The sequence below is a fragment of the Pseudopipra pipra genome, chromosome 22 (genome assembly GCF_036250125.1).
Source record: "Pseudopipra pipra isolate bDixPip1 chromosome 22, bDixPip1.hap1, whole genome shotgun sequence".
NCBI classification, from domain to species: Eukaryota; Metazoa; Chordata; class Aves; order Passeriformes; family Pipridae; genus Pseudopipra; species Pseudopipra pipra.
In genome coordinates, this window is record NC_087570.1 from 1,760,243 (window position 1) to 1,774,788 (window position 14,546).

Sequence of the window (14,546 nt, forward strand, 5' to 3'; positions counted from 1 at the left end):
GCAAGAAGATGGAAAACCCAGTGAAGGACACAAAATAAGCTAAATGGAGAAATTATCATGTGGCTCAAGACAAGAAAGAGCTTTGGGAAGTGGCAGGAAGGTGAAAGACCTTATGGGAGGTCAATCACTCATCCAAGCATGAACAGGGAGGATATAAAAATCAAAATCTTAGAAGAAGGTAAGGAAAGTGATTGAGGCCTCTGTGGTTCCTGCTGTAGTGGGGACTCCAGTTGTCACAACTCCCTCCAGTTTTTGGTTAAGACCCTTTGCTGACTTCACACAGATCCAGACAAAAGCTTCTGCAAGTGGCAAGACCAGGCACCAGGAGTTGTTCAACCCACCTGGCTGACCGAGAGACGAGACATCGACATCCACACATCCCTCTCCCAGTACAGATGGAGGGATATGCACAGCAGATCCTTGATGCATACAGAAATATGCATCGGGAATGAAATATCCAGGAAAAGCTACGCCTTGTAGCAAAGCTTTAAAACCACACCAAGAAAAAAGAGAAAAAAAAAAAAAGAGAGAGAGGGAGAGGAAAAAAGGCAGTTTTGCCACTACGCTGAATCTGCAACAGGGGCTTGTGCCAACCCAGCTCCTCCATTTAAGTCAGACCCTTAAAAGGCAGAGCTGTGCTGGCAGAAATCTACAGACCTCATCACAGAAACCTCATGAAGACACATGAAAAGGTCAAAGAACTCACTGCTGCTTGAACAGCCATAAAAATGGTCAAATGCATCCCATGCTACCAAAATCCTACCAGAGCCCCAGGGAGACACAGCACACAAAGCAACGTGGCTACACACAGAGAAAGAGAGAAATTTCAAAAACTGACAAAAAGGCCACTCCTGAGAGCAGAAATCCCAAAATCTGACACAGCAGCTTATGGCACACCATGCACACCAACACCTCTGTACAAAACAGAACAAAGCGAAGATCTACATCAAAAAGGAAGCCCACCACAAAGACACATGTGATTCACCCTTTCATCCCCAGAGACAGCCAGACCCAGAGCCCCAGAGCCTCACCAAACCCACAGGAATTCACACAGACACACAGAATGGGACCATCCTGTCATTTCCTCACTCAGCACCTCAACTTTACTCCGTTCCTTGCCCCTGGCCACAGCCTCCCAGTCTTGGAGCCTGATTAAATCTCTCCGTAATTACCGCACGCACTGCTACAACACAAATGACCTTAGCATATGATATCCGTTGGCTGAGCCCAGTGGAAAAAGACTTCAGGAAAAGGAAGGATAAGCGTACAGAACTCTGCCAGCGCTGTCAGGGTCTCCTCAGGACTGCACTGAAATAATAGGAGCCCTGAGGCCAGTTCAGAAGCCTTGAAACTTAAGCCCAGTTCTGCCCAGGATGTGATAAAATGTTCTGTTTTCTGTATCCCATCATCTGAGCACACACTTACCCCTCTGTTCTTCCCCACCGGACTCTTTGCACCTTCCAAACAAACCTATGCAGGAGACTTAACATTTTATGATGATGGATTTCTGGCAAAATTTTCCAAGAAAGAGATGGCCACCATTTCCTTACAGAATTTTTGGCATTCGCTACCAGGTGTGTTGAACTCCCTCTGCAAGGAGTGCTGCACTCGAGGGTGGGAGAAGGGTGCTCCTCTTATTCTGAACTGGGATCTATGAAAAGATCACCAAAAAAACTGAGGCAAAGCCAAGATTTAACAATCTTTTTCTTGTTCTCCACCTTCAACCTCACCTGGGATGCTGGATAAACCACACAACTGAAGAGAACACCCAAAAAGCCTTGTGAAAAAGGAAAGCACTCCACTACTAACATTCATTTTAATTAGACTCTGGAAACGACCACGCCAGGGACACAGGACCCTTCGGGAGCAAGAGTGTGGAAATTTCTTAATTCTGCTTCCCAAATGAAGCACACCCTAGAAAATTCCTTTTCCAACATGAAAAATGTCTCCACTTGGAGAGCCATGTTCTCCTCTCTCATCCACGTTCATCTGTCCCACCATTCCATCTCGGCACATGACTGACAGAGAATAGACAAGCCATTAAAAACACATCCACCTCCAACCACGGGGATAATGTGCCTCATTACAGCCCAGCTTTGTCACGGCGTCCTGACACTCCGGGGAGGAAAAGGAGGGGTGAGGACAACGACTGAGCCGGGGGCAGGAGAGAAACTGGGACTGGAGGAGTGGGACTCTGCTCCTTAATCCAGTGCAATGGGCTCTCTAGGCCTCCTAGGCTGGCTGTGGAATTTTAACAATCCTTGCGCTTGCCTGGGTATTTTTGTTGCATATTTTTAGAAACAAAAACTCCGCTTCAGTCAGAGCGTACATCTGCCCCTTTAAACAGGTATTTGGTAAGGTAATTCAGAATCCTACTGAACATTCGAGGTGGGCTTTAAACATCGCTTCTCTTTTCGAGGCTTGAGCATCGCCCTTCCACTCCACACACAGACACCCAGAGCCAAGTTGGGGCAGCTCTGGCAGCGGGGCAGAACCCAAGCAGCAATCCTGCAGCAGGAGTTTGCTTTCCCCTCGCACGGGGGAAGGAGCGGGAGGGAGCTGCTCATCCCCAGCCGGTTGCACCATCGCCAGGAGCCAGACAGACAGCCCGGTGTCTGTGAGTCCTCAAGGCCTGTGGCACTGCTGCCCGTGGAGCAGGACCGCTGCCAGATGCCAAGGCAGCCTCCCACCCACACACCAGGGATTCTGGGATTTAAAGGCAGCTCAGACTGAAAGAAAAACAAGAGACACCTAAAAAAAATGTGCTTTAGCTGTCTGGCTCAGCACGGCACGGCAAAGCTTGGGGAGCTGCTGCAGCTGGCCCTGGACAGAGCCATTTGTGGATGCATGCATAATCCAATATACAAAAGCCAGGCTGGTGGGGAAATTCAGGCTCCACGGGGATACTCTAAAACCAGGGACTTCTCCATTCACGTTCCACACACTTAATATGAAAACCAGTGACCTGCATTACTGTCACAATTATTTTCTCGACAGCCACATTTCATTTCCATACGAGCGTTTAGAGCACCGAGCCCCCACCTCCCTCCCTGGCGACACGCAATCGATCAGAAAAGTGAATGTACTTGTGTCTGGAGCCATCAGTACCCGCTCCTTTTTTCTGGCTTCTTCCTTGCCTTGACCCCTGAATGAAGCCCTTGAGACCCAAAAATCACGTACTTCCAGATGAAGTCTGGGGCAGTGTGGTTGGGCTTCAAAGATCAGGGTCCACGTACAGTAAAATATACAAACACACATATGGAATTTAAACAAACTCCGACCACCGTGTACAGAACACAACCAGGGAAATAAAGGTGCCATCTCGAGCACCGCACATGCAGGGAGAATGGAGAACACGATTAAAATTGCTAAATGACTCCACGGAAAAGCAGCTGGTAACGAATTGGGTATATCGGTGAATGTTACCGAAATTCCCCCCAGCCCCCTTTAAAACTGCAGGCATCACTTACCCGGGGGGCTTTCCTCTTGTATTTGTTGTTATAGTCAAATTTTTCTTTCATTTCATCTAAGAGCTGGCCCAGTCTAGCTTTCTCCTCTTTCCCAGTATAATCCTGGCTGAGGAGGATATAGGATCTCCAGTTTGCAGAGTCAAAGCCCCAGTGGCAAGTCCTGTTTTCCAGCGATTTGTGAGAGTGGACCACAAATTTGTGAGGTGGGTACATGAGCCTGCAGTCCAAGCACTGGATGCAGGCTGCGCTGGGGTTACTGTAAAGCTCTGGCACCAGGAGTCCCTTACACTTCCCAAAGCACTCATGATACACCTTGAAGCTCTTCTCCGTGAGCTCCAGCTCAATTGTGCTCGAGAATTCCTTCTTGCAGTGGGGAGGATAGGTGCCACCATAAAGCAAGGCGTTACAAAGCCTCTCAGCGTCAGTTTTCGTGATGAGCCCGCAGGAAGGAGCGGAGAAGGGCAGGATGCCCATGACTTTGAGGATTTCCAGCTGGTCAGCAGTGCATCTGGAGCAGTAAATATGCAGCTCATCACACACCGAATTAATCTGCTGCAGGGAGAAGTCCCTGAGCACCGAGTTCAGGATCTGGGGCAAGCAAAGCCGCTTCTCTCCACCCACCACGAAGCAGGAGATGGTTTCCCCTTCCAGGATGGTCTCGCACCTCTCTGTGGATCTGTCCGAGGGCATGAAGAAGGGACCGGGCATGACCGGAGGAGGCTGGATTGGGGGCAGATGCAGTACAGGTTCCGCGGGGTCTTTGCCATTGTCTTTCTTGTACATCTCCTGTGCCCATCGTGCTGAGAAAGCAGCAGGGCCACCCAGGGAGCTCATAGAGCTCAGATGAAACTGTTCCAAGGTCTTCTGCAGTCCTGGATGAGGCTGGAAGCTGCTTCTACTTACAGTCTCCATTTTTTAGTTTCTATTCCCAAAACAAACAACAAAAATCCCCAGTTATCTTCCACCCTGGTACAAATCCACTTAAGGGATTTTTTTAAGGAAAAAAATATGAACAAAATAAAACAAACCCACCCTTGTTTTTTTTTTTCTCCTTCCCACTCAGCAATCCACTAACGGAGAGGAAATAAATCCTTTTGTATGCGTGTCTCTCTCTTCTTTCTTTCCTCTTGGTTCGTTACAATTTCAAACCCTCCAAGTCTCCAAGCTGCCCCGATGGAGCAGAGAATCACGGCAAAAAGAGGTCTTCATCCGAGCACTCACCCCCTCAGCCAGCCCCCAGGCAAACCGATCCCTCCTCCCACACCTCCGACACTCACACGCTCACTCACACACACACACCACCCACGGAAACACAAAAAGTCTGTGCCACGCTCCGAGCACCCGGGGCTCAAATATGTTCTGGCGGCTGCTGCTTCTCTGCAGTGATCCCCCTTCTGTCCATATCCACCGGAGGAAGGCGCGGGGGAGGAAAGCAGAAAGCAGGAGGCGGCAGAAGGCTCGGTCTGCGCGAGAACAAGGCAGGAGGAAAGGCCCCGCTCTCCGGCGCTGCCGCGGGGGCTCCGCACGGGCGATGAGCGGCTCCGCTGCCCCTCGGGGTCCCTCTGCTCGGCCGGGGACGGCTCCTCGTCCCTGGGGTCGCCTCCCTGCCCCTAGTGCTGCCGGTGCTGTCGGCGTGCCGTGGGGAGCCGCGGGGAGAGCGCGCACATCCTCGCCGCTCCTCTCGCCAGCAGTGACTGAGAGTGCCTGCGAGCTGAGCTAATGCAGGCGGGCTCAGCCTCCCGCCCTGCGCCTCCCCCCCTCTGTTTGTTGGTGTCTGCCTCAGTCATTGAATCCCGGCCAAGAATGTGACCAACTCCCCAGGCCGGGCTCTTCCAGGAACAGCGCCCGCCTCCCCCCTCGCTCTGCGCCGACACCAGCCGGGATGTGCCGAGCCGAGCCGAGCCGGGACGTGCCGAGTCCCGCCGAGCCGAGCCGAGCTCAGCCGTGCCGGGCAGAGCCGAGCTCGGCCGAGCGGAACCGAGCCGGGCCGAACCGAGCAAAGCCGAATCGAACCGAGCCGAGCCGAGCCGAGCCCTATCGAGTTTAGCCGAACCGAGCTAAGGCCTGCCGAACTTAGCCGAGCCGAGCCGAACTTAGCCGAGCCGAGCCGGGCCCAGCCCAGCCGCTGCACGGGCGGGCGCGCGGCGCGGCCCCGGCGGCGGCGCCGGCGAGGGAGGGAGGAGGAGGGAGGGAGGATAAACTGCTGGGTTCACGGACCGCCGCGCCGCCAAGGAGGGCCGGGAGGGCGACGGCTTTTCCTCTCGCCGCTGGATCTCTGGCAGCGGGGAAATGGAGCGGCGCTCGCACGGGCACGGAGCGTGTGTGTGAGCCCTGCCAGAGCCCTGCCCGCTCCGCTGCGGGCACACGCCCCGCGCACCCCGCGATCGCGGGCGGCAGAGCGCGATGGACGGGCGAGAACTGCGCGGGCCGGGAGCGCCGGGGCCGCCGAGCCCACCCAGCGCTGCGGGCACAGCGATCCACACACGTGTGCTTCCCTGCGCTCGGCACGCGTGGGACCCCCGCTCACACATGTGCCCCCCGCTCACACATGTGCCCCCCGCTCACACACATGTGCCCCCCGCTCACACACATGTGCCCCCTGCTCACTCAAACACATGTGCCCCCTGCTCTCACACACATGTGCCCCCTGCTCTCACACACATGTGCCCCTCGCTCTCACACATGTGCCCCTCGCTCTCACACACGTCACAGGCTTGTTCACGCGTGGCTGGGTGGGCAGAGCTGGGTGGGCAGAGCTGGGTGGGCAGAGCCCCGCGGGAGCCTGAGCCAGGGGCGGGCACTTGGGGTCGGTTCCTCGAGCCCAGCCCGCGGCGCCGGGGCCGTCGGGGTCAGTGCGGGTCTGTCCCGTTTGTCCGGCTCTGTCTGTCGGTCTGTCCGGGGGCACCGACCGCCCCCCCCCCGCCCCGCCACACTCCGGGGCCGGGCTCCCTCTACCGACCGACCGGCTCAGCGCCGAGAGAGCGGGGCACGGACACACGGACACCACTGACCAGGGCACAACACACGGACACCACTGACCAGGGCACGGACACACGGACACCACTGACCAGGGCACAACACACGGACACCACTGACCAGGGCACAACACACGGACACCACTGACCAGGGCAGGACACACGGACACCACTGACCAGGGCACAACACACGGACACCACTGACCAGGGCACAACACACGGACACCACTGACCAGGGCACGACACAAGGACACCGCTGACCAGGGCACGGACACGGAAACCACTGACCAGGGCACGACACAAGGACACCGCTGACCAGGGCACGGACACACGGACACCACTGACCAGGGCACAGACACCTCTGACCATGGCATGACACACGGACACCTCTGACCAGGGCATGGACACACATACACCTCTGACCAGGGCATGGACACACAGACACCTCTGACCTGGGCATGGACACCCACTGCCCACTGGTATCGACACCCCTGCCCAGCAGCAACGCCAAGTCCGTGATGGATTTATTATCCAGATCAGCAGTGGGATGCTCTTACTTTCTATCAATGTCAAATGTCAAAGCAAAAACCTGTGGCTTCTCCCTTTTTCCCAGGGGCTGCGCCCCCAGAATTCTAACAAACATTTCAACCAGTGCTAAGCACCACCACGAGGAACAAGCTGAAAAGGTCTCAGCTGTTACCTCTGAGCTCTGTCAGATTTGTGTATCAAAAAGGGCTGGAGAGCACTTTCACACCAGGACAATTGTTAGTACTGTTTGTAATGCAGCAGTGACTTGAAGCACTGCTCATCTCTAGAACTGTGACACAGACACCAAGCACTCAGACAGTCTCCTCTGGAACAGTTCCCCAGGGCAGGGTAACAGAGAGAAAACACATCAGGACAAAGGAGGAGGAGAGCAATGAGCAAACACCACCACTGTGATTCACTGTCAGTGTAATGGGGCAGGGAACACACCGAGCTCTCCTGTTTAATCTGTACTTTTATATTCTGAAATCCCAATTCAGAGTAAAGGACAAAGGTGTCAGAGTTGCATAAGAGCTTCCATCGTGCCCGTGAGCCAGCATTTCCCCAGGGAGGAACCCACTCTCACATGCCCAACTTGGCCATCAAGCCTTGAAGTATTGAAGGGGCTCAGAGAAGGCAGGAACCAAACACACTGGGCCAAGTCAGCAGTTGTGTCTTCGTGGGCTCAGAGAAGATACTTGGAGAATCTTCACCAAATTGTGAACAGAATGAACAGAAAGTCGTTGGTGGCAAGAAGGACCCTTCTATTTCCACGATGCACATGGAGTTAGTGATCCACAAGTGGGACTGTTAGATATCACCACAATACCAAGGTCTAAAGCCATGATCTAACTGTCCAGGCCATCCAGTCCCTGTTGATTCCTGATGCTAAAGAAGTTACCACATTAAGAGAAAGCAGGACTAGGAATATTCTTCACTGAGTAACCTTAATTTAAAGGCTTTAGTTAAGAATAACTTTTTAATAATATTCTTCAGAAACTACGTGTTGGTACCTTTGATAATATGGGGGAGAGACATCTATCCATTCCATCATTTTCAAACTGAAGGATGTGTTTTATTAGAATGAAAACCCTTCCCACCATTCAGTCCTGTCTTAGAGAGGTTCTGACTATGACAAGGGAGAAGCACCAGACACCCAGTGAATTCCAGCAGGGATGTGGCAGTCGACCAGACTGTCATCAAAGACACTCAAATACAGTGGTGAGCAGCAGCAGGATCATTCCCTAGATGGATTTAGTGCAGCTGCAGACTTTTTTTTTTTTAATCCACTAAAATATAAAGGGCCAGATATACTCAAACATCACTTATGGAGTCCCTGGTTCTTTTAAAGAACCAAACTAATGCTTGCGGGATGTTTGGAAACTTCTCAGCTCTGGAAGCTGGGTGTTTTCACTCCCTCTTCTTTACCCCTTAGAAAGAAAGGACAGCAGTAGCTGCTGTAGCTCATTTTAAGAGAGGTGCCATGTTCTCTTCCAAATGACTTTTTAATGCAAGTAAATCACTGGATCGTGCAACAGATTGTTTATGGGTGGAATTCATAAACGGGATTCCTGAAGCAGAGGGGACTACCAAAAAGACAGGAAGGATGGGCTTGTGGTTAAGACAGAAAACTCGGGACATCTGGGGTCTATTCCCAGATCTCCCACAGACTTCCTGTTGCCTTGGGCAAGTTGCTCAGTCTCTCTGTGCCTCAGTTTCTGTCTCTGCAATCCCCAGACGGTGAGCAACGAGAGTGGCAGCTCCTGCACCGAGATCCACGACGGGACAGGAACCACCCCTCACTCCTGCAGGAACAACACAGCAAAACCTGCCCGTCCTTACATCCCCCAGGCTCCTCAGGACTGAGGCAGGAGCAGGGGGAGCGATGGGAGCTGTCCTGTGGGATTAAGGTGGCAGTGCCTTCTGAGGTCTCTGCCTCCCCATGACGGACTGTGAGCGCTGCACATCTTAAAATCACATTAATCTTTCCCCCAGTAACTGTTTGTCTTGCTCCAGTTCCAAAGCCCTCTAGCTGGAGAAAGGAGAGGGGGAGAATATCTCCGAGGAAGGGCCCTAACACCACAGTGTTTTTCTCACTCTCTCCCTCTTCTCCTCCCCCTCTCCATTGGCTTCAAGGCCAACAGCTCCTGGAACACAAACACTCTTGTAAACTTCTGAACCACACAGCCCTATGGTGGGTGGGTGTTTGCTCCCTGCCTGCCAGTTCCAATCCACCCACAGATTCCAAGGGCCCCGAACAAAAAGCAGACTCCATTTTCCATATTTAACAGGCAATTCTCTTCCCTCCCCAGCGCCTTCCCTCGCAGAACTCGGTGCCTCTCCCCAGCACCGAGTCCCACCTTCCCCACCTTCCCCGGGCTGAGGGCGTTATTTGTGTGTGTGTTTACACAGACGTAGGAAAAGCATATTCCAAGTGGATTCCCCCCAGCCCTCCCTGGTTTTCAGAGCCTGCCTGCTCAGGAGGAGCTGGGGATTATCGAGGGCTGTGCTGCAGATTGCAGCTCTCTGACAGAACGTTTGGGAAGGGCCTATTGTGCAGGTTGTGAGGAGGGAAGGGGGAGCGTGGGTGCGAATGCCACACGTCAGAATTCCTGCTGCAGCTCCCATCAGCCTGTACATTCCTTGGAGCAGCCAGTATCCAGCTTCTCCATGGCTGTGGCACACACTCGGTCCTGACTGTGACTTTCTGGGACTGAACTAAACCATTCCTGCATGACCAGGATATTTCCTTCCCTCTTCTCCTTTAGAGATTATCATTTATCAAGGTCATCGTTTTCATTGATCAGTTCATTGACAGTGAAACTGGGGAATGCCAAACTATCCTGAATCTGTGGAATAAGGTTTCAAACTCTGTTGAAAAGGATCATCTGAGAGTCAGGTGATCTTTTTCAATCAAACATTTCACACAGATTTCACTTAGAGAAAATTATTTCACCAACGGGAACCAACTTATCTTTTTTGGCCATAACAAATTTCAAAATGTTTCTTTTTAAAAAGACCATTCTTTTTTTGGTATGTATTTCTCTGAGATAGGTACTAAAATACGTGAATTTAAAACATCTAAAAAGTCACAAGGAAAAAAAAATGTTATGAATCGGTTGTACTTAAGATGAACCAAACAAAAATTTTCACTGTCTGAGGTCAGAAATAGACTAATGTCAACAAAAATATTCTTTTTTTTTTTTCTAAACAGCACACCTTTCAGGGGCAAAGAGCTCCTGAGGTGGCTGGGACATGTCAGCAGTGACAGCCAGGCTGTATTTGATGGCTTTGGTTCAGCTAACTCATTTTATTTTACTATATTCACCACTAAGAGATTCAGAATTCATGAATATTTTCTTAACCCTTTTCCCAATTCTTGGTTCTGTCCAGCCCAGCTCCACAATGTATCTTTTATATCTTTCCAAAGTACAGAACCTCCATGGTGAATATACATAACAGACCTGTGACCTGCTTCAAGCATGGCTTGGTCTCACCTAAAATTCACATTTAGTTTGCAGGAAATCATCAGGCATCCTAGAAAATACAGGGGGTGAGGGGCTGTTAAAAGCACATGAAAGAGCTCTCCATCTCCTGGAATTCTTTCGTCCCAAGTTGCCTGGTATGTTGCTCAGGGCTGCCCCTCCCTCCCACACACTCTGTACCTACATGTCCCAGTGGATGCTGCCAAACACCTCATTGGAAAAAAAAAAATCAAAAAACCCATGTTTGGTACCGCCAATAAAAAAATTAATTTACTGGGAAAAGTCCGAGTCAGAGAGGGGAATAAAGCTGGAACTCCTGGGATTCCCAGAGGAGCCCTCAGAACAGGCCTGCAGGGACCCAGGGCTGCACAGACTTTGTGCCAGTTGTATCAACACCAAACCTCTCATCTCCCACATTGCCAGCAATGAGCAAACAAGGCAGAGCATCAAATCCAGCAGAGGACAGGACAGGAACACCAAGCCAAAGCCTTGTCCCTGGAAACTGCTCCCACTTCACCTGGAACCCAGGTGCAGCTGTAAGGCCCAACATTCCCTCCCTCAGCAGCCTCTCACAGACTCCAGGGAATTCTCACATCCCTGCTGTAACCTCCCTGAGATCATTTCTCATCTCATGGGACCCACATTTACAAGTCATGTTGATGTGTTTAAGTGCCCCTTTGCTGGAAAGCCTCTCATTGCTGGGTTATCCCCAAGGCTCTGCTCCTGCTCTCTGTTCTCACATCCTTTGGGACTTCACAGCAGCTTAAGATCCAAAATCCTGGCAGGGAAGGAGCCCCAGGGTCTGACTGACACTGCTGAGCTCTGCCCCTTGTCTGCTGGGCTGACAGGTGAGCTCGGGGTTGCTGTGGGGACCTGTGTCTGCCACAAATAACCCCCAGAGCACCAGGACTCTGGAGATCACTGCTGGCATCATCCCTTCAGTCATTCGGGATGTGCTTCCTGAAAATCTGGGATTTCTACTCCTTTCTCACAAATTCCTCTGCGTTGATCTCATATTTATTTCATTTATGGGCTTTCTGAATGAACCTGTGATTAAAGCACAAGCACACCTCATTAGCATAATGAGATTTCTCCTACAAGCTTGTAATGAAAACGAAACAAATTCATTCTGTCATTTTACAGATGTGGAACTGCGGAACAGAGAGGATGTACAACTGGCTTAAGGCCACCCTGCAGATCTTTATCACAATCCAAATATTTTACCAAGTTAAAAGCAACTGCTTTTAACTTAATAACTGGGGTTTTTCCTTACAAAACTCCACTGGTATTCCTAGAACTACACCCAAATCAAATTTATGCAAGAAGAGAATCCAACACTATAAGACAGAGGGGGTTTGGAGTTTGTTTGGGTTTTGGTTTGTCCATAAGACCTGTTCCCCACTCCAGTGGGCAGGACAGGCTGTTTTGAATCAGCCCCTTCAGACACCTGCAGTCTGGTAGCAGCAGGCAGTGAAGGTCCCCCACAAGATTCGTCCTCACTGAAGTGTCTGGGTCTCTTCTTCAGGAAAAAGACACTGAACATTCTCATTCCTAGGCAGCTTCACCTGTCAGACTAGTTTGTATGTAAAGCACTTCCATTTCAATTCCTCAGTTTTTAAGGAGCTGTGTCAGAAGAGAGGAGCACAAGAGGCAGCAGGTTCTCAGTGTCCCCTCCCCATGTCCCAGCAGAAGGACATTCCCATGGCCTGCCCTCCCCAGCTCCACAGGCAGGGCCAGTGGGGATGTTCAGTGCCCAAATGAGCTGACCCTGGACTTTCAGGGAGTGTCACTTCTGTTTCCACCAGCCCTACACTTTCAGTATTCCCTGTGTCTGTATGCACAGCCCTTCTGGAGGTTAAACCCACTTCATTCTGTGCTCCTCTGACACAAGAACGGGGTGCAGAGTAATCAGGCAAGAGATGAGCTCCTATTTATACACCTCTGTGCCAGGTCTACGTGGGCACAGCTCTTGTGCTGAAGGAATGGCCAGTGACTGTGAGAGGGAGGCCTGCAGGGAAGGCTGGCTCAGATCCCCTTTTCCATCTCCACCCTTCCCAAGTGTCTGACCAGCTCTGTGCCCTGCACATGGCAGGCTGGGAGTGGTGCTCTCCCCCTTCTCCCTCCCACCCCTCCCGTAACCCCAGGCCCATCTTGAAGCAATGATGGTGTCTGTGCTGTGCAAGCTGCAGCATCACCACCAGGACCAGGATCCATCAGGGAACGTGCCAGCTGGCACCTTGCCCTCCCCTCTGCTTTCCTTCCCTGTGCAGGAGAAACCATTCCCTGCCTTCTGGGGCCAGCACTGGACCCACACTGTTCCTCCTAATGAATGCAACCTGTTCTAACCAATGTGAAGCTTATTTGTGAGTGTGGAGCTGCACTCAATTGCCTGACATTTCACATTTCTCACCATAAATCTGGGTAACACTTTATTCTAATTACTGGGACATTTTCTAACTTTTATTGTTTCTGGCAAACACAGGCAAAATGAGCTCATTCATTATATAAGGTATGTGAGCTATTTCTTCAGGGGAAATTGTGTTCTGTATTACCCTTGCCATCCAACGAGATGCCATTCACCTCTCTTCTACGTGTCATTAAGTGTCACACAGACTGAGAATAATTAACTCATCTTTTCCTGAATGACAGAGGCCTTGAAAGTTGATATATCCATCCATCCATCTGTCCATCCATCCATCTATCCATCCATCCATCCATCTCAAGGTAAAAATCTCTTTTATTTCCCCCCGCCCCAGCAAAGTTCTGTAACTTCACTAAGATGAGCAGTGCTGGAGACTGGAGCTTGCAGTCCTCTGGCTCTCCAAGGTCACATCCCTAGACCTGCAGAAAAGAACACTCAGCATCTCTGGGCCTTGTTTGTCCCACAGCAATCAGTGCCAAATTTCCAATGGAGTCCAAACAAAGATTAAGTTTAGGCTCTCTATCTCCACAACGATAATTTGGGGCCAGGACTCAGTAGGTGCTGAGTACTCTGCAGGCAGCAGAACCTCTCACTTGTAAACCCAGGCCAGAACTGTGCAATTACTGAATTCAGACTGGAGTGCAGAAATCCTAACTCAGGCCACTCCTTCTGACAATTGTTGAAGCTCCAGCACTGGACTCTTGGCCTCAGCAAGGCCTCTCCCCCTGTCTGTGCACTCCATCCCTCCTCAGACTGTACCTTCCTTGTTCATGCTGAGATGATGGAATTGGCCTTTTGCCCAGGTGGAGGGGAAAAAAAGGCAGTTACTGTAATGGAAGGGCTTTCTGACTCTTCTGCCTGCAGTGAGTGAAAATCCCAGGCAGACACACAGAGCCTGGTTAATGACTCACGCTCTGCTTTTTCACCAGGGAAAAATTTCAGGCCTGCACTCAGTTAAAAGATGGAAATTTTTATAAAACTTCCATTGTGGTGTGTAACCATCTGTTCAGAAATTAACAAAACCAAAATCAAAGGAAGCAAATGGGTTGATTTTCTTTCTTTCTTTTTCTTGTAGTAAGAGCTTTCTGTTCTGTAGATAAGACGTGGATCTCCAAGGGGGGGAGGTGGGTGAGCACAAACAATTCCGTACAAAAACCCAGAGACTTCGAGGTAATTGCTTGCTGGCTTTGTGCAGATGGAAGGTGTTCTCTCTGTGATCCTTCCCCCCCTACAGTGATCAGTGTTTGTACCAGTCAGGGAGGGATTTGGGGTCTGTGGGCATCAGCATGTGCCCAGCCCAAGAACCCTCCAGTCTGAGCAGCATCCGAGGGCTTTGGATGAGATGCCTTTCCTGACGGAGTGTCCCCTCCCCTGGAACCAACCCACTGAGCACTGGGATGAAATGTGTGTCATGACACCAAATTCCAAGTTGTGGCCGGAGTTAAAAAAAATAAAGAAACTGCAGTCAGCAAATTTTGCCCCTTTCCTTTCCCTTCATTCTTTCTAATGCTTCATAAAAACATGTAACAACTTCTGCCTGGTCTTAAGCAACAACATATATTTCTTTCTTTCTTTCTTTCTTTCTTTTCAGAGTTGAATTCTTGGAACTCATACCATTTTCATTTAGCTATTTTTACCCGCCCTGCTCCTTCCTGTATCCATGGAGTTT

The 14,546-nt window shown here is 50.9% G+C and overlaps 1 protein-coding gene across 6 annotated transcripts in view; it reads right to left on the reverse strand.

Annotated features, from left to right (window-relative positions):
- SKI (SKI proto-oncogene) overlaps positions 1-14,546 on the reverse strand; it is a 121,548-nt gene that overhangs the window by 90,184 nt on the left and 16,818 nt on the right. For 4 of the 6 annotated variants that reach the window (XM_064678959.1, XM_064678960.1, XM_064678958.1 and 1 more), the window contains exon 1: positions 3,471-5,567. In XM_064678959.1, the coding sequence (XP_064535029.1) occupies positions 3,471-4,382 (912 nt within the window). In that variant the 5' untranslated portion in view covers positions 4,383-5,567. Of the gene's footprint in view, positions 1-3,470; positions 5,568-14,546 lie in introns of those variants that run through there. The other 2 variants (XM_064678956.1, XM_064678957.1) reach the window with 2 other exon arrangements.